Source organism: Sparus aurata, chromosome 22 (assembly GCF_900880675.1).
Source record: "Sparus aurata chromosome 22, fSpaAur1.1, whole genome shotgun sequence".
In the NCBI taxonomy this organism is placed as follows: domain Eukaryota; kingdom Metazoa; phylum Chordata; class Actinopteri; order Spariformes; family Sparidae; genus Sparus; species Sparus aurata.
In genome coordinates this window covers 28,333,243-28,355,004 of record NC_044208.1, presented here as the reverse complement: position 1 = coordinate 28,355,004, position 21,762 = coordinate 28,333,243, and the positions used below count along the sequence as shown (strand labels likewise).

The following is a 21,762-nucleotide window of genomic DNA, read 5'->3' as shown; positions in this document are numbered from 1 at the left end:
AAATGAGCTTGTCGAGCTGTAATGAAGTTTGAACAAGTGACTGATAAATTAGTAAAACTCATTTCATATTCAGCACACAGACGAGAGGGGTGTCCATCTTTTCATTTACCTCTCAGCAAGAATTAATTAAGAGTAATTCTTTAACTGTAGCCCCAAAGTTTCAATGTTAAAAGTCTCCCTCTGAAGGACATTTGTGGTCAAAGCTAACTGAAGCTCACGTCATATTAAAATAATTCAAAGACAATTAAAGTTAAAGGTAGAATCAGTAGGATTTGTCCCAGCTGCTCCTGAACGCACCACAAAGACAGTTGATTGTTGAGTCTCATTCCCAGGACGTCAAATAGACACATGTTGGGTTGGTAAAGCGTCCCGAGCAGCAACAAAGAGAGAAAATCAGAAACTCTCTGCAGATACGAGACACTAACACGCCTTTTCTCCACATTCCAGTCTCCCTCTCTGTCTGTTTTCGTCTTCTTGCGTCTATTTTTCTCACTACTTCTGCCAGGCGTGATGTGCTCTGATAGGTCAACATCAGTCTGTTGGGAAGGCGGTGTGCGGTGAGGCCAAATAAGAATAATTTATAATTCCCCTCGAATGCATTAAAACTAAAGCAACAAGCCTGTTTTGAAAATGTGAGGAGGAGAAAGTTCAGATATTTGTGTTCAGATGTAGGGTGGTAGAGTAAATAAATAATGTTGTTATTTGTAGTTGTACTGCGTTTACTCTTATATGTAGGTGTTCCTCAGGGTTCAGCACTCGGTCCACTCTTGTTTGCTGTCACACTAACCAACCACTTCTCTAAGTATCGCTCATGAAGTCCAGAGTTTCTGCGATGATTTGGTTCAGATTGTGTTCAGACATTCTGTTCTTTGCAGTCTTGCCATTCACCGTCACTGACCCAGCTGTCCAATCAGCATAACTTAAATAAATTAACTGATTGAAAGAGTGACACTGTTCTCCAAACTAAAGGACAGGAAGTAAAACTATTAAACCAATGAGAGCCAAAAGATATGCGTGTGGAATATCCACACTTGTTATAGTTCAGATGGGATTTGAAATTGCATCTACATGGTTGAAACAGTTTGATAAACACATCAGTAAATTTGTGATAAATCCATTTGTGGTTCTGTGGACTTCTGATCAGTATCGTCTGAGTTTCACTGCTCATGAGCAAATTAAGTTTAATAGCTTATAGAGCTTGTTTCCCTGAATACAGCTGATCAACAGGGTTTAACTGCAGATATAAATCTGAGCACATGGAAACAGTTGTTACATTTTATGTACTGCATTTGTTTTTACTTTGGTTGGGATGAATATTTCAGCAGTATTATTATTCACTTAACACTAATGAAGACCAGAGAACGTAAACTTACCCTCCATGTACCGAGAAAAACATTTACCTTGTTTGAGTGTGGAGGAAACGAGGAAGAGACAGAAGCTTTTTCAGTTTCTCTCTGTTGACCTGATCAACAACTGAACATTTAAGATGTTCGGAGAGATTGATGGGACATTTTTTCCCATGTTGTAAATGCAAGAACGCTCCTTTTTAATGCACAGATGGACACATCAATGTACGAGTGTAGCACTTGTTATTCTGCCAATCAGACGAGAACTGTGTGTAATGACAAACAGAAAGATTTATATTCTGAATTGTCAAACGTCTTTTTTTCACTGCCAATATCTTGGAGATGAACTGCACTTGCTTTGTGTAGGCAGAGAAAGTAAGTATTCATATTCAGGGTTAGGAACAGTTTGGTTTGAGAAAATTACGGTTAAAACATTTTGTACCGTCTCTCATTATTTAGTTAAGCTTGGACTGGTTAGTGGGATGTTAGATAACATGGCTGTGAGTCAGCAACCAACCTTGTAGTTCTGTGGCTCTGTACTTTAGCTTCAAGCTAACATCAGCATGCTAACATGTTCACAGTGACAGTTTTGCATATTGGAATGCTAACATTAATTAATTAGCAGATCTGAGTTTGATATGTACATCGAATACCAAAGTATTGGATGAACTGACCTGCTTGTGGTACGAGAGGAAAAGTCAGGAGATCATCATTGTTATGAGGGTTCATCCTCCGTGGATGATGAACGTCTGTACAAAATGTTAAGATCAGACCAAAGTGATCCATTCATTGAACGGCCGTCATCACCATCTCTAGAGCCGCGCAGCCAGCATGCCTCAAAATATATAAACTGTCACTATTCAGACAGTGAATGTATAAATGATTTAGTGCAGGAGAGAAACAGTTTAACTGCACTTCAAGCACCAAAAAACAATAAATCTGAAGTGAGGTGTAGATAAAAAGAAATGAGGTGAGTGTTTTGTACCAGACAGACCCAGTTACCCCTCAGGTAAACTCACACAGACACCAGAGTGTGGGGAAAAGCACTGATACCTGGGAAAAGTAGATGCAGAGAAAGGGAAAGCGAGGGGTTGCAGATGAACTCAGAGCATTACAATACTAAAAACTACAAAGTGTTTATAACGCAGGTGTTCACAGGTGAGTCAGTTACCTATTAAGTCCCCTGCTGTGAGAAGAAGTGCACATTAAATTCAGATCTCTGACTTTGATAAATGGACTCAAATATGAGGCAGATAAACCCTGAAGACATGTTGTGGGTGTTTCAGCTCTCTGTAAGTCAATTGGAAGTAATGTTGAGGCAGCAGAGAGTACAAACACATAAATGTTTGCATGCAGATTCAGAATCCTGAGGTGCTTCTGCACAAACGCACAGACTGAGTCCTGATTGAGGAGCCATGAATGATGAATTCATGCTTGAGGAGGAGTATCCAACGAGGTTTGATGAGTCATGTCGTATAATGGAGGCACGATATATAAATAATGAACCGTACTGTAGACACCGAGAGGAAATGGGAAAGAGGTTGTGTGTTGTGTTTTGCTGGGTGGTGTTCTCTCTCTGTTCTCTCTCTGGGTGGTGTTCCCTTTCTTCCCTCGCCTCCTCCTCCTTCTTCTTCTTCTTCTTCCTCTCCTCTCTGGTGCCGTCTCTTGGCCCTGCTGAGCTGGAGAAGCTCGCAGGCTGATTATGAGCTTTTTTAAAGGTGGCTTCAAACCGCACAAGCTGCTGTGGATTTATCATGCCAAGCACTTTAGAGACTAGCCATTCTGGAAACACCACTGGCGAGTGAAGATAAAGCGAGCGAGTCCTCCCCCCTTTTTTTTCCTCTGATACTCTGCCGCGCTTTGAATTGCGTCACAAGGAGCAGAGGGTAGCCCTCAGGTCTACCTGGCAGTGAGTCACACTCCGCTTGCTGCCTGGCTTGGCTGCTCCTCTGTATCTTATTTGGATCAGAGTCGGTATCAACAAGGCATTGGTGGAATGCAGACAACAGTATTATGTACCGCTGATAAATATCTTCTTTTTTCAGCACTAGAATGGAAAGTTACTGATGTGGATTAATGCTTTGTATGTATTCTGATGTATTCACCTCTCGCTGCAGCCTTCCCACTCTTTCTATCCCTCAATGCCGATACAGATTCCCCTCGCCGTCCCCAGAGGCTTGAAATACGTTCCGCACTCAATAGTGCCATCTGCTGTCATCTACGCAGAGTTAGTGCTGCCAGATGGGTGTTTTGTAACCACAGATAAACCCGGGTCAGAGACAGGTCTGCTCCAAATTCCTCTTAAATCACAAGCTGAATTATCGTGTGCAGTCCAGGAATCAGGCTCGTTCCTGGAATGCACACAATCAGTCATAATGGACACCATAATGGATCTAGTCAGCCGTTTAAAGCGGGGTAAATATCCTTTCGGTCATTCTGTTGTAGGGTAGGGCGTGCATGTAATGTCAGAGAAGAGCACCGCCGACCTTCAGTGTCTGCTGCCTCCACATAACCAGTCGCGGTTATACTTATCATTTCGCGGTTTATGTTTTAATCAAGTGGCCCCTCTTCTTGGAAGCCTGTTGTCTCTCTGACTGAAAGGCTCATCCCTCAGTACCAAAGCAATCTTACAGACCTTGACCATAAACAAAGGTCACACGTGCGTTAATGCAGTCTGGCTCGAGCGAAGGCAGAGATTGATGCCTGCCGCCTCATCGTAGCACCTTTGATTGTTCAGGTCATGCTGCATTCAGGTCTCAGTTTTCAAATTATGAGAAGAAGAAAAAAAACTGATGTCAGACTTCAACTTGTAATCTGAGTCAAAGACACTGACACTGATGATTTCTTCCATTTGGTTAAAACAACCACAGATGTGCCAGCAAACTGTCGGCATGATGGCAACGATGACGATGTAGAATAATGATGAAATAAAACCAATATTTATACAAAAATAATTTATTCAGCTGTCTTCAATGAGCAATATATAAGAATTGGCTATCTTAAATGTATAATCCAAACAAATATGACACAGAATACCACCAGAGCTCAGTTAGCTATGCAGCTAGCGGTCCTGTTAGCTCACTCTGCCTGGACTGGGAGTGTCGGTGTTTACATCACAAGCACAGGAGCTTTGGACCACAGAGCAGGAGGTCCGGAACAGACCGGGGGAACCAGAGGGTAACGCTCGATCAACTAGCTGTTAGCATGCTGAGTGAGGATGAAACTTTAATGCATTACTTTGTCCAAGAACATGTCTTCCTGAGTCACACTGCCAGATTTTAATTAGCTGGTTTGGTTGTTTAACAATAAATCTATCTGGTTTCACTCTCACTCAAGCTGCTACAAACACGTAACACAACAAAAGTGGCTATTTTTCAGTTGTGTCTACAAGTCAGCAGCACCTTCGGTCAGGAACAGGGGAGTGTTTCTCCTGTTCTTCCCGATCTGCTGACTTTGCATACCTGAGCTGATCTCGACAGATTCGCTGAGAAAATTCAAACTGCAACTGAACACCTCATTCTAACATGAACATGCAGCCTTAAAAGGAAACATTTGTACACATACACGCAGGCTCAGACAGAATTACTAGACTTTCTCTGAAAAAGGTAAAAAAAAAAAAAATAGCGTGTGTTTCTGCTGAACTCGTGACTCCACGTGGAAGCTACTGACCCAAGAGAGTGGATTTAATGTTAAGACGGACTTTTAAGATCTCAGTCTGGTTCATTTGGCAACACCCGCGGTTACCACGGCAACGGCGAGTGCACTTTTAAGCCAACAGGCAAAAAACTCATCAGCTGCATCGTCAGAAATACAACAGAAGAGCAACTGCATATCCGTTTACAGCGCAGCCAAATATATTCACGTAGTTTTAATAAAAAAAGTCACTCATCTGTCTTTTTTTCCATCAAGTCATGAGCACCTGGAATCGGACTTTCGAACAATGTAGTGCGCTTGTTTTAGCAGTTAATGTTGGAATCATTCTCAGGAGTAAATTACTGCTCACTTGTTTACACCCGGTGACACTGATATCACAGCAGACACCCGTCTGAGACTAACAAGAGGATGATTAGAAATGCATTTTTACAGAGCGGAGGGGATTGCATGTGTGTGTTTTCTATCCGTGCAGACCCTGGAGACTTGGAAGCGGTAGCATGGCTAAGTTTCTGTTGCTGCCTGGCATGTCACTGAGGGTTTATGTAAGAGCACACGCGGGCTCCATCTCTCTCACGCAGACACACACACTCTGTAAATACCCGGGCAATGGATTATGCATGTATTCCCGCTCGCTCTTCCTTCTGCTCAGTGAAGAGGCAGCTAAGCGGTTCTTTGACAAAGTGATGCACACGGCCATATGCAGCGACAGCTAGTGCTGTCAAGTCAAGGTCCTGCTCGTGTGTTCCTCCAAACGGGCTTGACTGCTTCTGACAATGTTAGCAAAAGGGATGCATGAAACATAAGGCATTATTTACACAGCCCTCTGGTGCTGCAGTGGAATGACAGAAACCGTAGCAAACAAGTCAAAACTAAAGCCTCAGTTTTAAACATGTTGCTAAGGGGGGAATGCAGACCCCTAATGCTTTGAAGGGCAAATTACTGTCTCAGTCTGACCTCTAAAACCAGATTCTGTATGCTGGGGAGACGAACAGCCAATGGCAGACGTGCTACATATTGTTGATAACATTAGAGGCCGTGCCTGTAGGACCCTCATGCGGGGAGAGATGACCTTGTGGGCTTCATGAAAGCTGACTGGAAATATTAGCAGGCTTTTTGATCTATTGTATTCTATTTTATTCTCTGGTGGGTCTAGTTCTGGTGGCCACTGAGCAGCAACATGTACAATGAGGATTCATTTTTCATTTGGCAGCAGTCCTGCAGGTAATGATAACATTTATCCACGGGGAGAAACCACACTGAACCGTCCATATTGCATAAATGAGCCCCGAGGCTCCCAAAAGTGTGTGTGTGTGTGTGTGTGTCCAGACTTTGGAAGCAGCAAGGAGAACTGAAAGATATACAGAGGGACGGATTTGGAATCGGTCACTTATCAGTGGAAAATAGAGGTGCATGCTACAAAGCGTGGTATCGCCGTGGCGCCGGTCCAAAGCGTGCATCAGGGGACAGTGAGTGCGTGAATGATCTCCCACTGGGTCATCTTCTGGGAGATAAGGTGGACAGGGAGGGATCTGTTTTGGCTGGTGTCTGATTTCCTGTCTGTTGGCCTAATTACAGCAGGCGGAGACGATACTGAGTCTTAATTTGATTATTATTTAATCAAGATAGAATCAATGGATAAAAACTTTAGTGATATTATAGAACTTAATGATCTCAGATACTATTTTTTGATACTATTCATGTTCAAAGAAATGTAAATATATATATATATATATATATATATGACACAAATATTTACATTTACAATACCTCTTTTCAAAGCAGTTTTTATTGCTGCTGGCGGAGTCCGCCTTTCCCGTGTGATAAAAACAAGGGATTCACATCAAGTCATCGTTTTATTGAACTTAGTACACACCAACTAGAAATCTGTATTTTGTCCATTGAAAAAAAAGAAAGATAAGCGGCTTAAAGTGTAAATAAAATAGTTGTGGCCGCTGGCGGAGTCCGCCTTTCCCGTGTGGTAATAACAAGGGATTCACAGGAAATGATGCAGAATATTGCCGTTTTAGACATAACAAAGACGGCATTTTGTCATTTAAAAAAGAAAAGATAAGCTGCTTACAATATAAATAAAGGTTAAGCTAAGCTACCAAAAAGTAGCCTCCTCTCCTCCTTCGAATAAAACGATTCTTTTAAACCTAAAACTAAAAATCTAAAGGTCCATTTCTAGAGCTTTCAGCCGTGTCTTGTGATCCTCCTCAGTGGACAGTTTACTCAGTTAGCATTGAGATAACGATCATCGTTAGGGAAGACGTGGTTTAAAGCTTAAAACGCAGTCAGCACACCGTACAAGTTGTGACACCGACATTGTATAACTAAATATCAAATATTTAACTGATAAGACAAACAGCAGCTCAAACGGCAGATTCATTCATTCATACTTCTTCTACATCGATCATGTTTCTGCAGAGTCAGAACGATCCCTAACTTCTCCCTGCAGTCTGCCTTAGATCAGTCACCAATATACTTTTAAATCTTTTTTTTTTTTTTTACTATTTTGTGAGTACACAGATAACAATAATCCAGTTACATGCAATCTGCAAGCTTCCCCAAACCTCGACAGAATGTGCATATAGTAAATAAATCTTCATCTCGTTTAAATCCTGACCCTCGCGAGCTCATCACTGCGAAGCTTTTAAGCTACAAGATGTCTGTCCGGCTTAGCTGTTATCTGAAGAGCTGGCAGCGCAGGCGGGCCGACTGAACACAAAATCTGGATCGAACGCCGCTGTTACCTAACTCTTGAAGTTATTTTAAAACCAAACACCAGTCATTTGTTACTGATGAGCCTGTCGTTTGAGGGTTAGCTGTTGATTCACTGTGTTTCGATCTGTGTTATTCATCTGTTATATGATCTTGTCACTGTTTCGTCAGCGTGAAACAGCCTTCATGTAAGTATGGCTGCTCTCTCTCTCTTTTTCCACCTATCTTCTTTTTTCCCCGTCCTGCATAATTTTTACCCCCTTCTCTGGCTCTCCCTCTCTCGGTTTTTGGATCAGCACCAGCGCCAGCTTGCAGGCTGATTACGAAGGCTTTAATGTTCCATTTAACAGCAGCATGTTAGGGGTCGTGTGTGTGTGTGTGTGTGTGTGTGTGTGCAGAGGTTGAGTGTTGGGGTTGGATTGTTGTTTGACAGAATAGGCCTCGTCACACACACTCATTCACACACACACACACACACAGACACGGCAACATTAGCCTTTATTAAGCCAGCTGTGCCCGTCCGCCTGGCTCTTCCCTGAGTGGATGGAAGCGTCTGGCGTTCAGCCTGTCCTTTGATGGCCGACTCCAAACAGCCGTATCAAACAGCCATAACAGCAAACGGGAGCCAAATCAGGAGCGAAGTAAGACTTAATGGAAATGTTAACAGCCTAACATCCGTAGCTGTAAAGGCGAGAGGACGGTGGCGTCGGGTCCTGACTGTGTCACTTCTGTTGTTACGTGGTTATTGTGTGTCATCAAGTGAAGGTTTTGGTTTTGATCCCCGACAGCTGCCGTCTGTGAAGACTTCTCCATGTGACAAAGACAGAAAAGACCAACCAAAGACACTCAGATGGAGGAATCTCACAGTCTGCCCCACTTTCTGTCGTTCCTCTCTCTGTTTTTACATAACAAAGTGTTTCATAACTTGCCAGATTGTCGAGGAGCCGCAGTGGCTTTTCTCCCCCCTCCCTCCCGCCATCGACATCGCTCCCGCATCACTTCCCTGACACCTTTTCCTCCTCCCTCTCATTTTTTCCCCTCTCCCTCCCTCCCTCTCAAAAACTCCTACATTGTCCCGTCCATCCACGTGTCTCCTCCTCCTCCTCCTCCTCCTCCAAGGCTCGGACAGATGAGCCGAGGCGAGGCCAGACGGGGGCAGGAGGCAGCGCTCGTGGGAGAAAAAACCATGTCGCATTCGTGCAGAAAGTGTCAGGCGGCGTCCTGTTTCCTCCTGGCAGCAGCCATCCCCCGGAGACGTACTCCTTTTAAATGAGTTCAGCTTCTCCTGAGCAGGAGAGCAGATAGAGACCTGGATCTCTGTCACACCCATTTCAGCCTCCTCCTTCATCTTTTCTCTGCCCCCCTCCCTCTCCTCTGTCTGTTAACTTCTCACTGCAGTCTGATCGGTTTTGCTGCTGCAGCACAATTTACATGGGTGGGACCTCATTGCAGATGGGCAGCTTTGCAACCCAAACTGACTCTCAGCATCTCACCTTGTCTTATTTATCCACCTCCTCATCTGTTTCTCTTCCTCTCTCCTTCTATCTCCCATCCCCTGCACTCTCTCCCCTCCCATTAGGATTCATGGCCTTAACTCCCCCCCCCTGTTGTGACTGCAGACAGTTTGTTCGTGCTGTGGCGGTTACTCTTCAGAGCGGCTAAGGCAGCGTCCTCGCCTTTTTTTATCCGCTCCTGGATGACAGGACGGTCTGCTTTGCACACGGGCAAGGACACGATGTAGAACAGTCTCGCACCGCCTGAAACAAAAGTCCACGTGCCTCGGATCTGCTTGCTGCCTGAAACTGCTACAGATTTCGATGTTCTGGCTTCTTTTTTGGGACTTTAAAGCCACAATAATTAGGCTGCCCACGTACTGAAGCCGTGTCAAGGATTCAAATCAACCTGTGGCTCTTTGCTGCATTTCACACCCCTTCTCTCTCTCTCTTCCTGTTTCCTGTTACTCTCCAGTAGGGGTGCAACGATACATCGATCCAGATCGATAGATTGATTCAACGATCCAATAGCATCAATGCAAACTGAAAACATTGATTCATATCACCACATACGCCTTTATTTTGAAATTCCCATGAGACATCTATGTCACCGTTTCCAAACAGAGAGAGCTAAACAGCTCAACAGAGCTTTGTTTTTATTAAAGACAACAGATTGTTTTTCAGCCGTCTTTACATGTCTGGAACTATTGATACAATAACATTTCCAACTGTCAAATCATATTTTAGTTGCTTTTTGTGAGTTTATATGAATGTAACTGTGTTAAAAGGACATATGACATCATCTCTTACCAATCACAGTCTCGTGTATCCAATCCAATCGAAATCGTATTGTGGCAGACTTTGTGATATCAGCAGCTTTGTCCAAAGAATCAATATAATATCATATCGTGATGAAACTTCACTTCACCTACATTATCAAATACCAGTGAATAATTGAAAAAAAGCTGCTACCGACTCTGCAGTTCCTCCCCTCGGCTTTACAAAAGTTTTCCGTGTCTCATTGAGTTGGTCTTATTTTCTCCACTTTCGTCAATTCTAGCTCTGAAAACTCACTCTGTTTCCTGTTCAGCGCTAAACAGGTTTTGTGTGCACGATGCGTCGGCTCACATTGGCTGTCTCATCGTCACATCAACATCAAACAGAAGTCATTTTTATTTTCTGTGATGATTCACTGACTTTATCTTCAGCTGTTCCTTTGTTTAACTCTGTTATTTATAGTTTATGTACATAGAAAATAAACTACAAGACTTTCTCTCTACTGATTAAACAAAATGATGTTTCCCTTCTGGTTTGCTGCATTCCAGTGATGAAGGCTGTTACAAGTCCTCAGAGAGGATCCCCGCTTAGCTTAGATTACCCATCGGCTCTGAGAGTGTTTACCAGAGAGGTCAAGTGGACGTTTGTATCTAATGAATCGTTCAGCTTCTCCCGGCTGTCCACGGGTGTTCGTGGTGCTCAGGAGATGAGGAGCAGAGCAGTGGGCTCAGCGGTCATCGACAGAGTTTCTGCATTAACCTCTGACCTTGTGTACGAGTGGCGCAGTTCTGCAGTGATGACATGGATGGCTCAGACTGCCGACTTGGAGAAGGGCTTTAAGTTTGAACTAACACCGAGAACACAGCTGATTCCTCGTATTTGTAATCTATATCTGAGTTACAGGACAGAAGACTGTGGCGTCATCGCACACAAATAGATTACGGTCGATTAAAATCAATTTGTCTGCTGTGCAAACAACATAAAATGTAATTGTTTTATCTATTTCACCGTTACTGTGCGATCCAGTGCTCTTGTCCTATTAAATGCTGTACCATCACATCAAAGGGGAATAATGATGTACAAGATTAAGAGTCTGTTGTGTTGCTTTGAGCTCAAAGCTAAAGTTAGCATGCTAACATGCTCAAAATGTGACAGTACTAAGATTTCTAGCAGGTATGTTTGAATCACTCACCATCCTGGTTTAGCATGCTAGCATGGGCTAATTAGCATTAACACACACACACACACACACACACACACACACACACAAAGCAGAGTTGAGACGTTAATTTGCCTGTTTGGTCAAAAATAAACAGCACAAATCTTGGAATAATGTACATTTTGACCTGATGATGGTGCTACATGAGGGCAGACGTCTCACCAAAGTGATTACAAACAGTCAAAATTAAGTTTGATTAGCTGCAGTTAGAATTTTACCGGCTGCTAAAACCCACAGGACCCATGAAAGCTGAGAGTTTAACCTTGAAGTGTCTTACTTACTCCACACAGCAGAAGAATACTTCAAAAGTTGAGTTGCGAGGCAGGAGGTCCTTCAACTGGTGGACTTATATTCAAGGTGAATGTGTCAACTGGTGTGTGAAGGTTTAAAGTGAGTGAACAAACAAATGGATCCACCGGCTCCTGGTCCCTCAAGCCTGAAGGAGAAAAGACAACATCCCTCCAGGAATCAAAAAGAACTTTAGTGTTATCACTTATTTGAGAACAAGAATTCCCGATAAATCTCGTAGGATGTGTTGCAGGTTGTTGATAGTTTGAAAAGACGGGCTAGAAACTATACAGCATATATGTGAGACTCCTGTAAGCCACCACATGAATACATTTGCAAAGGTAGAACATAAAAGCACTGGATGAGAATAGGAAATCAAAGTTTACTTAATGACTCCACTGATTTAAATGCAAATAGTTCTCTGTCTTTCGGCGAATCCGGTGCATTTCTTTCTTTCACTCAATCCTGTTTCCTGTTTTTCCATTCCAGTTCTTCCCTTACGGAGACGCGTCCAAGTTCGCCCAGCACGCCTTCAGGACCTTCGACAAGAACGGCGACGGCACCATCGACTTCAGAGAGTTCATCTGCGCCCTGTCCATCACATCACGAGGCAGCTTCGAGCAGAAACTCAACTGGGCCTTCAACATGTACGACCTGGACGGAGACGGCAAGATCACACGGGTGGAGATGCTGGAGATCATCGAGGTATCGCAGTAAAGAATAATCTCAGAATTATCTTTTTAAGAGAGCTTAATTGACTTTGTTTTATTAGTTTACTCAGGTTAGAAGAATTAGTAATACTTTGCATACTTGGGTATCGACTGGTTCTTAAACGTTCTCCTGCTTTGCTTCATGGCTTCTACGTTTTTAACCTGCTGACTCACAGGGATGCAGCGCTTTTGATTTTTTATTTTTTCTGGTTAAAGGTTATGCAGCAGAGGGCTGAGCCTGCAGGGTCTGACAAGACATGAATTATTCATAAACACAAATAACATAAAACAAGCAAAGAGAGGTAAAAGTGCATTTTTAGAGCCGAGTCATGTAGAATTTGGGGCACTTTGTCTGGTGGATGATATAATACTCAGAGGAGGAGATCTGGTGTTCTGCAGTAAAAACATTATCATGGTGATTTTGACTCGTGTTTTGTTAAAATCACTACACCTCAATAATTATATCTGTATGTGAGATATATTACATAGGGAATTATTTCTCTTAAATATTTAGATTGAAATAAAAACAGAACTGTCCGATCGGAGCTGTGAAGTCCAACAACAAACTGTGGTTCTGATCTGTACATAGTACAAATATAGAATAAATTTATTCATGCATGTGTGGATGTAATCTTTCACATTCTGTTCTCTCATGTGGGAGGATGTCAGTAAAAAAAAAACAAAACTAATAGCACAGGCTGTCATTTCTGAACATCGTGTTATCTGTGCGAACACAAACTCAGCGCTGACTGACAGGTGAGCCAGAATAACTGTTGGCAGCGTTGGTCTCTGCATGTTTTATGTGCACTTTACATTTCTTTATGTTGCAACAGTTTTCAGTTTCATCTTGTTGCAATGTTTTACTCGTGCTCTGATTACAATAATTGTGTGTTTTGGGGTCAGAAAAGATGTTTCGGCTTAAAATACCTGTTTTTGTCGCCACAAACACGGCTGGAACATTTTCCCGAGGTCTCTTTGAAAACTTCCAGTGATGTCACGCTTACAAATGTTTTAGAAAACGCCATCTTGGTGACCTGTGGCCACATCCACCTCTGATGTAATGTGCTCTTGATATGACACATTTTGCAGAAATGTCAATACGGTACGCAGCGTGTGACAAATGTGAATGTATCTGTGGTGAGCTGCAAAAATTGTATCCTGCCAGCTGGGCTCCATCTGTGCTGCTGTCAGATGCTGGTCACCTAAACACACCAACATGTTTCCTTGGTTCCTTGCTTCCTCTCCTCACACGTCTTTTCCTTGCACCACTCAGGAAAAGACACAAGCGGAGGAAACATGGGTGCATTAAGAGGCTTGAGATGCACCCAATCTCGTCTAAAGATCTGCTGCTCTCTTTCTCCCCCTGCAGGCGATCTACAAGATGGTCGGCACTGTGATCATGATGAAAATGAACGAGGACGGCCTGACGCCCGAGCAGAGGGTGGACAAGATCTTCTCCAAGATGGATAAGAACAACGACGACCAGATCTCACTGGAGGAGTTCAAAGAGGCGGCCAAGAGCGACCCGTCCATCGTATTACTGCTGCAGTGTGACCTCCAGAAATAGGCCGGAGGGCGAGCGCAGCGCTCCACCAGCCGCCACGGACTGCACAGAAAGAAATTTCATGTTCCATTCAGTTTGCAGCTATTTCCACTGAAAAAAAAAATATATGCTTGGACTACCTTTCAATGGATCTGCTTCTTGTGTTTGAAACACTCGTGTGCATGAGAATGTTATTTGCTATAAAAAGATCTACACACAACATACAAACAGTGTGCGGGTTCAAGAGTGCAGGTGCACACTCACAGTACACACACACACACACACACACACACACAGCTCACTACATAAGAACACCACGCACAAATAATATATATATAGATCTATAAATATGAATATATATTTAAATTATTCAAAGATCAACTGCCAAAATGTGAAGTGTGCAAAGTATTTTCCATAAAGTTTCATTCGACTGGAGCTTGCGCATCAGTGATGTGCTACGTTGAATTTGCCGCTACTCTATTTATCGTTACCGAGTTTACTGACGCTAGCTGTATGTGTTTCATAATACCGAGTAATGTCGACTGAACCAAATTCCTATGATGATGTATCTGCCTCCAGTAAGACACTCTTATCCATCGTCTCGAAAAACGTTAGCTCTAGAAGAGATGGATCAGCGTTTGTCCAACTTTTTTCCTTCCGAAACATGCTTGTACTGTCAGTAAAGAGAAATGTAAACGTAGTTAATTTGCATGCCTTTAGGTTCTGCCTTAAAAATCTCCTCATTTTGCATCCTGTAATTGCAGACAGAAAGCCTTATCACGTGACACTCGGGAGAAGCCCTGAGAAAAGATTTTAACTGAATAGGGAGAAGAAAAAAATAAACCACCTTGCAGTAGGTCCTTCTACAAGTATCGTCGTATGGGATGTAACTTTTTGTGATCTGTCGAGACGTTTTCTTTTGACTGCTTTTAACTGTGGGAGCATGTTTCCTCGTAGATTAACCGTAGTGTATGTTCCCCCTCCCTCGTGCATCTCAAACACACTTATCTCGTTACAACTGAGTAGACGTTGAATGTGGAGGAATCCATCGTTTTGGACGCGGAGATAAATTGATGCATTATTGAAGCAATCAGACAAGTGAGATTAAGCATTCTAAGATCAGGATTCCCCCCCCCTCCCCCTCCTCCGGAGAATGAATGACGCTTCCTTTAGCTGGATTTCAAGAAGTATTCATCTAAACTGTCATCGGTTAGTTATGTGTCACCATCACATCCACTGTTTTACTATGTTTAGCCTGCAGGTTGCATATCAACTACGATAAATTCAGAGGAGATTCGCTGAGGAGAAGACAATACTGTAAGGCCCCGCGCAGCATTTTAACTCTCTTGTTTGTTGTTTTTCAGTGGAAGTAAACGAATGCTAGTTAGTGAGAGGAGCAAGTGAATGGCGTTTCATTATTATACACTGTAACTAGTAGAGGACGGCCCTTACTGTGAAGCCATGTTTTTTCGTAGGTTGGACTATTCGCCCTCCCTGACCCTCGAAGTATTTCTCTCTTACCGATCAGTCAATCTTTTTGTACTTTTTTACTCCCCTCTCTCACACGTTGTACACGTACTGATGCATACGAAATGTAGAGAAGTTCAGCGTGGTTACCTCCTGGAATAAAAAACAAAAAGAAAAACGATTTGGAAATAGCCTGTAAACCACCTTGTACCTTCTTCTTCTTCAGTAAGTTTACCTGGCCCCCGGCTGAAAGCACCGACACCACCAGTGCTTTGTAAGAGCTGAAGGAGGTCAGAGGAGACAGGTGACGTGTCACAACGTACAGTACTGCAATAAAGATCTAACATTGCCAGTCCATCGTCATCTCGCCGCAGTGTGGCTTGCCAACCCCGCCCCCCCCGCCCCACCTGTCAGTTTCTAATCTGAACTTCTTTACATGAACATCTTTGGGCCAGACAATGTTTCTAACTCCAACTCTGTTAATTGCTATCAAGATACCAAATGTAAGCAAAGGCAAACGTGTACAAGGATTCTTTTGTAGCATGTATTGTGTCCCTGACGACATGGCTGCACTACTCCCTGTGTTGTGATTTAATCTAATAAAAGGAACTCTATGGGCTCTCGTCTCGTCTGCTGACTTAACGAACCGCCTCCTGCACAATATTTAGTAGACGTTCACCTAGAGCAGCGGTTTTAACTATCTCCACTGTTCGAGTAAAAGCTCATTCAAGATTTCATCCAGTTGTTTAACATAATTTAAGTGTTTATCTGTCACAAAGTGTTTCTGCACTAACCTACTGTCAGCTGTTTCTGTCCAGCCAGTAATTTAAGATGCCTGTTGAGATATTTTATCCACTTCTTTAAGCTAATTTACATACAAATAGAATTCTAAACATTTAAATAGGCTACATTCATTTAACTGAAAGCTAACTGTTTAAACTGCTTATCTAGTAATAAATGCTACATATTAAGAGATACTATTCAGTTCATGAAGACATGATGCCATAATGTCCCTGTGCAACCACTAGATGTCACTTTTGAAACAAACACATTACAGAGGAAACCACTGCTGTGTCTCAGTTCAGGGTCTGCATCCTCTGAAGGACTCGGTCTTTGTGGTCTTTAAAGGCGAGTCCTTCAGAGAGACCTTGTTAACCTCGTCAGCTGTTGTTAAATGTGACGGTCTAGCCTTTGGAGCATTTCCTGGTTGCGTCACCAGATGTTTTACCCTTACATCACGATTTCTGTCACCCAGGCCCACAAAAGTGACGATCTACGCCACACGATGTCGCCATTTTCTCTCTTTCTTTCTTCTTTTTCGGGCGCTCAAAGAATCTTGGGATATGTGAGGCCGCGAAAGATCGTAGCCGTGAATTATGCAGACCCTGAATTAAGACACAGCACATGTCTGTTTGCCCAGGACTCTGTGGTCCAATGACACCAATTGCAACGGGTTCATTTGGAGGCTCGTGTCCTCACACATATGAAGCAAACTGCATCATCACATGTATAAATCTTATTGGTCTATAAGGGTTCACACAGATGACAGCGCTTCTGCTATGTTACCTGTACAGTGTGTGTACGGAGAGAGGAGGAGACGGGAGCTTTTAGAAAAGGAACATTTATTTTACAGAAACCATTTACATTTATGGTCGGCGCTGATCAACACAATGTGGCATCACACACAGTTTAATGCAGGTCGGCTTTAAATTAAAAAGGTGGATGAAATAGTCAAACTTAAAACAAAAAGACTGAAAAACAATCTGCCCTTTTAGATTTCAACATCTTTCACAGGGTAAATATTGTTTCTTCCTGTTGATTGTTCCAACAGAAACAGAAACCCAAGTTCTTTTCTGGAAATCTAACTGAAGGGTTAATTTTGAGAAACAATATTTAATATGAATGGCACACAACAGCTCCCGGCCCTGATGTTAACTCACTTGATGGAAATGATACATAATATTTCAAACTCATTTAACAAAATCATTAAAAAAAAAACATTTTCAACATCGGTATCAGTCATTCAATACCAGCGTAGACTTGTGATTTTTGTACAGATAGAAAAGGAAAGACTGTAGACGTGGAGGTGTACGAGGCGACGGTGGTGGATCGGGTTTCCAGACTGTTACTTTGGAGGGTCTGTGTTGATGCCATATTTCTCTTTTAGAAGTTTCAACTGTTCCTCCTTCTTCTTTGTATCCATCTTCTGGAAAGCCTGCAAAGTCGAGACGAGAAAACAGAGAAAAGAGATAAAGATCAGAGCCTTTATTCTGAAAACCGTGTTTTTGTTAGACATTTACTGAAGCATATTTGATGACTGCCCTTTGACCGCACGACGCCTACAGACACGGTAACACTCATACGTACTCTGTTTGCGTTGTAGTAGAGGACCACCAGGTAACGGTTGCAGACATTGAAGCCTGACAGATGGTCACAGGCGTTCTTGGCATCAAAGATGTCTTCATAAACCACGTAGGCTGTTCCTCTTGTTTCAGGTGTGTTCCCCCTGAGAGGCAAGGAAGAGAGAAACACACAGGAAGTGACTACAAGACCCACAACTGCGATGCCCCACAGGACGGTTCAGTGTAAATGCAACCTAAAAGGACATTTAAATATCACTGAAGCAGTTTAGAGACCATTTTTTCAGAGAATATTTTGATTAAATATACACGGACATTACTGATATGTATTTCCTGGTGAGCTGCCTAAATAGTAGGGGTGTACCAAAATTTCGATACTATATCGCTTTATTTCGTCTTGGGGTACGTTATCGATACACTGACGCCAAATATCGATATTTAATAATATTTAAGTTGCGGTCAGTGTGTGTGTCAAGAAGAGCCACTGTGCAGTAAACACTTGGTTTACTTGGCTGTCATTCATGTGAAATTGATTGACAGTGTTTTGTAATTCCTGTGAAATGGATTCAGTACAGTCAATCAATTCTAGATTTCTTCAGTGACACAGATATCGTGATGTATCGTGGATGACATTTCTTGCAATATATCGATTATCGCTGTACCATGATATTATCGTGGGCAAAATATTGTGATAGTATCATATGGCGAGGTACCTGGTGATACCCAGCCCTACAAAATAGAGGGAGATGCTCTAAAACATTCTGACCATCCTCTTTCAGGTGATGTTTTCCTGCTATCTCACAAAAAGTCTAAACTTTTGAGGGAAACCTGCATCAGTGCTGATGAACCCACCTCCCTACTTGGGAACTCAAGCAGGGATACAAATTGTAAATGATTTCTTTAAGCTACAGTCAGCTGCACTCAATTCATCATTAAAAATGTATCAAATATGCTGGACATTTTTCCTTTAGCAAACTGTTTGAGCTACTGACATGATCTGTGTTTAATGTAAAATCCGAGTACGCTACATTGAGTTAAAAGAACACAAAGCGAATTATAAAGTAACTGAAATAACACAAAACAATGTCAATTTTCAACAACTGGCAACAAAATCCAGCATCCTGCTACACAAGCGTTTATTATTTTTCCTGAACTTCAGTCTAGTCTTGGCTTTTTTGTTAAATATTTCAGAGCTTTACCTCTCAGAGCCTGAAATGTTTATTTAGATTCAACAATATCAGGAGCTAAGAGGGAAAATGTCTGGTAACAACACACACAATGATTAAATTCAGGCAGATCTGCCTGATTGCTAACTATCATTAATGAAAATGATCAAACCAAGTTTTCTTTTAAAAGATGTGACAGCTGAAAACCCTCCAGCTGTGTACAAATACTCACGTTCTGATTTGCCGTATTGGGCCATATTTCCCAAAGATGTCATACATTTCCTCGGCAGTGATCTTGTAAGGAAGATTCCTGACGTACAGGATCCTGTTCACCTCTGGAGGTAATCGGATCTGCAGAACACAGCAGGTAAAAAACACGGTTTTCGGTTAAACCACAGAGAAGTCAATGTCACAACGTAAAGGCTACTCGATTACAGCTAACAGTTGATGGAAACACGCTTCAGATAAACTTCCTCATACTAACAGCTACAAATTTCTTTTACTATTTGACTGACTTATATTTGAAATGACTATCAGTTAAGTTATCTTCTTGACCAGCAATGAAACAGAGACCATATAACCCTCTTCTAGACTAACTAAAGTGAAGTTACTCTGTTGAACCGATAACCGTCTTAGCTAACACAATATTAGCCGATGTAGCAGTGTTTACGTAAGCAGATATGTTGCCACGTTTATCAAACAAAACTACAGACGGCATAAAACCCCAAAGAAAGTCACCTAAATTAGTGAAATGTTGTATTCTTAAAATAAATATGAAAAATTGCGACAGATTTCAGCACCAGCGGTGTGATTGTTTTCAAAACGTTAGCATGCTAACCGACTAGCTGTATGCTAACGCTGGCTGACGAGGAGCTGGTAGCCTAACCAAGCTAATATCATCGTTAACTTTGATCACAGAATATTCCCGCCGACCCGCTCGGACTTACATTAGCGCGTTTCGCCGCTTGCATAGCCATAGTGACGGATTTTTATGTGTTAATATGACCGCTGAACAACTAAACACGCAGTTCCAGAGAGCTTCACTCCTCCAGTCAAAATGGCTGCTGTCGTCAACTGGTGACGGACTTCCTGTTTCCGGTTGTCGGAGCTTGACGGCGCGGTGCCGCCCTCTGCGGCTCCGGAGGGAAACACTCACCCGGATCCTCTAATAAAGAGCCTCTGAAGAGTCTGTTCCCAGGGCAGGACATGTGTTATGTGTTTTTAATTGTATAACTAATATTTTATAGTATATAACTTATAACTTGCTATTCTAGCTTGAACGTTTACTGAAGTAGTAGCAGAATTAAAAATTTTAAAAAACCCCATAAGGAAGAATGGGAAAAAAATTGCAGAAAAAGCTAAACATTTCCCAAGGTATGATAGATAGAAATGAAAGACACCACCGTGTCCTTAAAAAGCTGAACATTTTGATAACTGAGTGGTTTCTGTTGCTCAAAATGTGTATAATAATGTATTCATAATAATAAATGGCATTACTAATGATGAATTCAGTTTATAGAAGATGTAAGTTTTGTCTTTGAGGTTTCGTCCCCTGAATGCCAGTTCTCATCACTTCTCAGGGTAGTTTTAATTTCCACAAGCTCTCATGTAGTTATTTTTACAGCACATAACCTTGGCTACATTTCATAATTCTGTTTCTATGACTTAAGATAAAAAATGGCGATAAAAGATTAGATAAATGTGGTACACCAAATAAGCATTTTGTGCGACATGTTTAGTGCTGATTGCACATCCAGCCACCTGTGTGAGAAGCAGGTTTCTGCACATTAAGCTGACAAACATTATTACACAATGGTTTGGTCGGACAACTGTCAGGTGTCACTGACTTCACTGCATTATCCATAAAATTATTAGATGGTCTGTTTTAAAATATTTTTGTGTACTTATGTAGCCAAGTTTTCTGAACAGTCATCCAGTGAAAAAGATCACCCGATGTTACAGTCTGACAGTAGAAATCTGACTCACAGGATGAACAGTACTTTGTGCAAGAGTTACTTCATTATGGTTCATTAGCTCCCCCCTCTGGTGTGATTCAGCCATGTCAACCACAGAGATGCACCAATGACAGTATCACTTTCCTTCATTTTTGCATAGAACCAAACATGCACATAAAATAATTTGCATGTCATTTTCATAAATTCAACCACATGTAAGAATAAACATGACCAAAATAGATAACCACATCGTTAGAGACTGCAGTTTGGGCAATATGAGTTATAAATACAAGACTTTCTGAAAGCAGGCTCGCTGATTCTTGTGGTTGCAGGAGAGTGTGTGCAGCAGGTCTGCAGCTTGATGAAATGACAGACGCTTTACTTCTCATGGTAAAGTGACGGACAGAAGGTTCATTGTGTAAATCAATCTGTGTTCAAATCAAACTTGATTAACATAATCAAAATCTATGGTAACATTTATCTACTGCTCTTCTCCACATATCCTGTTTAACTTAACAGATGATTAAACACACTTCCTGTGGTGTTTCGACTTTACTTATCTATACATGCTGTGAGCTTCCTTTTGCTTTCGTCGTGTCTGTGGAGAGGAAGGTGCCTGTGAAGTAACTCCTGAGGCAACACTTTCCTCATCACCCCTGCAAAAGTGTTTCTTTGAACCACAACATGTTTCCTGAAAAATTTAACAGACAAGACATTAGTGACACTAACCAGGTAACTCGCAGTACTGCCAGTTATCACAGTCATTTGTCAGTTCACCAAAGTAATATAAAAAAAACTTTTGAGCTAGTTCAATTCAGTAATTCAACATTCTCCTACTTCATAAATGAAAAGAAACATGAAGGAATGAATCCATGTGGTTGAACTGCCTGCACCATGCTGTGAATGGTAGCTTTCAAAGAGGAGGAAGTAGTCGCCTTTGACCTTTAAACATTTAAACAGGACTTTGATTGTTGTGTTCATGAACTGCAGTGTGAAATAATATCATGACAAAATACAGTGAGAATCTTTTACGTGATGTGTCGAGCAGCTTTCATCTGGTGGT

General features: G+C 42.0%; 2 protein-coding genes across 2 annotated transcripts in view; one reads left to right on the top strand and one right to left on the bottom strand.

Moving 5' to 3' along the window:
- The window catches only part of vsnl1a (visinin-like 1a), a 34,971-nt gene extending 19,134 nt beyond the window's left edge, over positions 1-15,837 (top strand). The window contains exons 3-4 of the mRNA XM_030405194.1: positions 11,988-12,203; positions 13,578-15,837. Coding sequence (XP_030261054.1) covers positions 11,988-12,203; positions 13,578-13,775 — 414 coding nt within the window. The 3' untranslated portion in view covers positions 13,776-15,837. The remainder of the gene's footprint in view (positions 1-11,987; positions 12,204-13,577) is intronic.
- A 986-nt stretch (positions 15,838-16,823) lies between these two features.
- Positions 16,824-19,850, bottom strand: sf3b6 (splicing factor 3b, subunit 6). Its single transcript, XM_030404265.1, has 4 exons — positions 19,692-19,850; positions 18,977-19,095; positions 17,586-17,724; positions 16,824-17,433 (listed from the first exon to the last, which is right to left on the bottom strand). The coding sequence occupies exons 1-4, from the start codon at positions 19,719-19,721 to the stop codon at positions 17,344-17,346; spliced, it is 378 nt and encodes a 125-aa protein (XP_030260125.1). The 5' UTR covers positions 19,722-19,850; the 3' UTR covers positions 16,824-17,343.
- Positions 19,851-21,762: the final 1,912 nt, after the last annotated feature.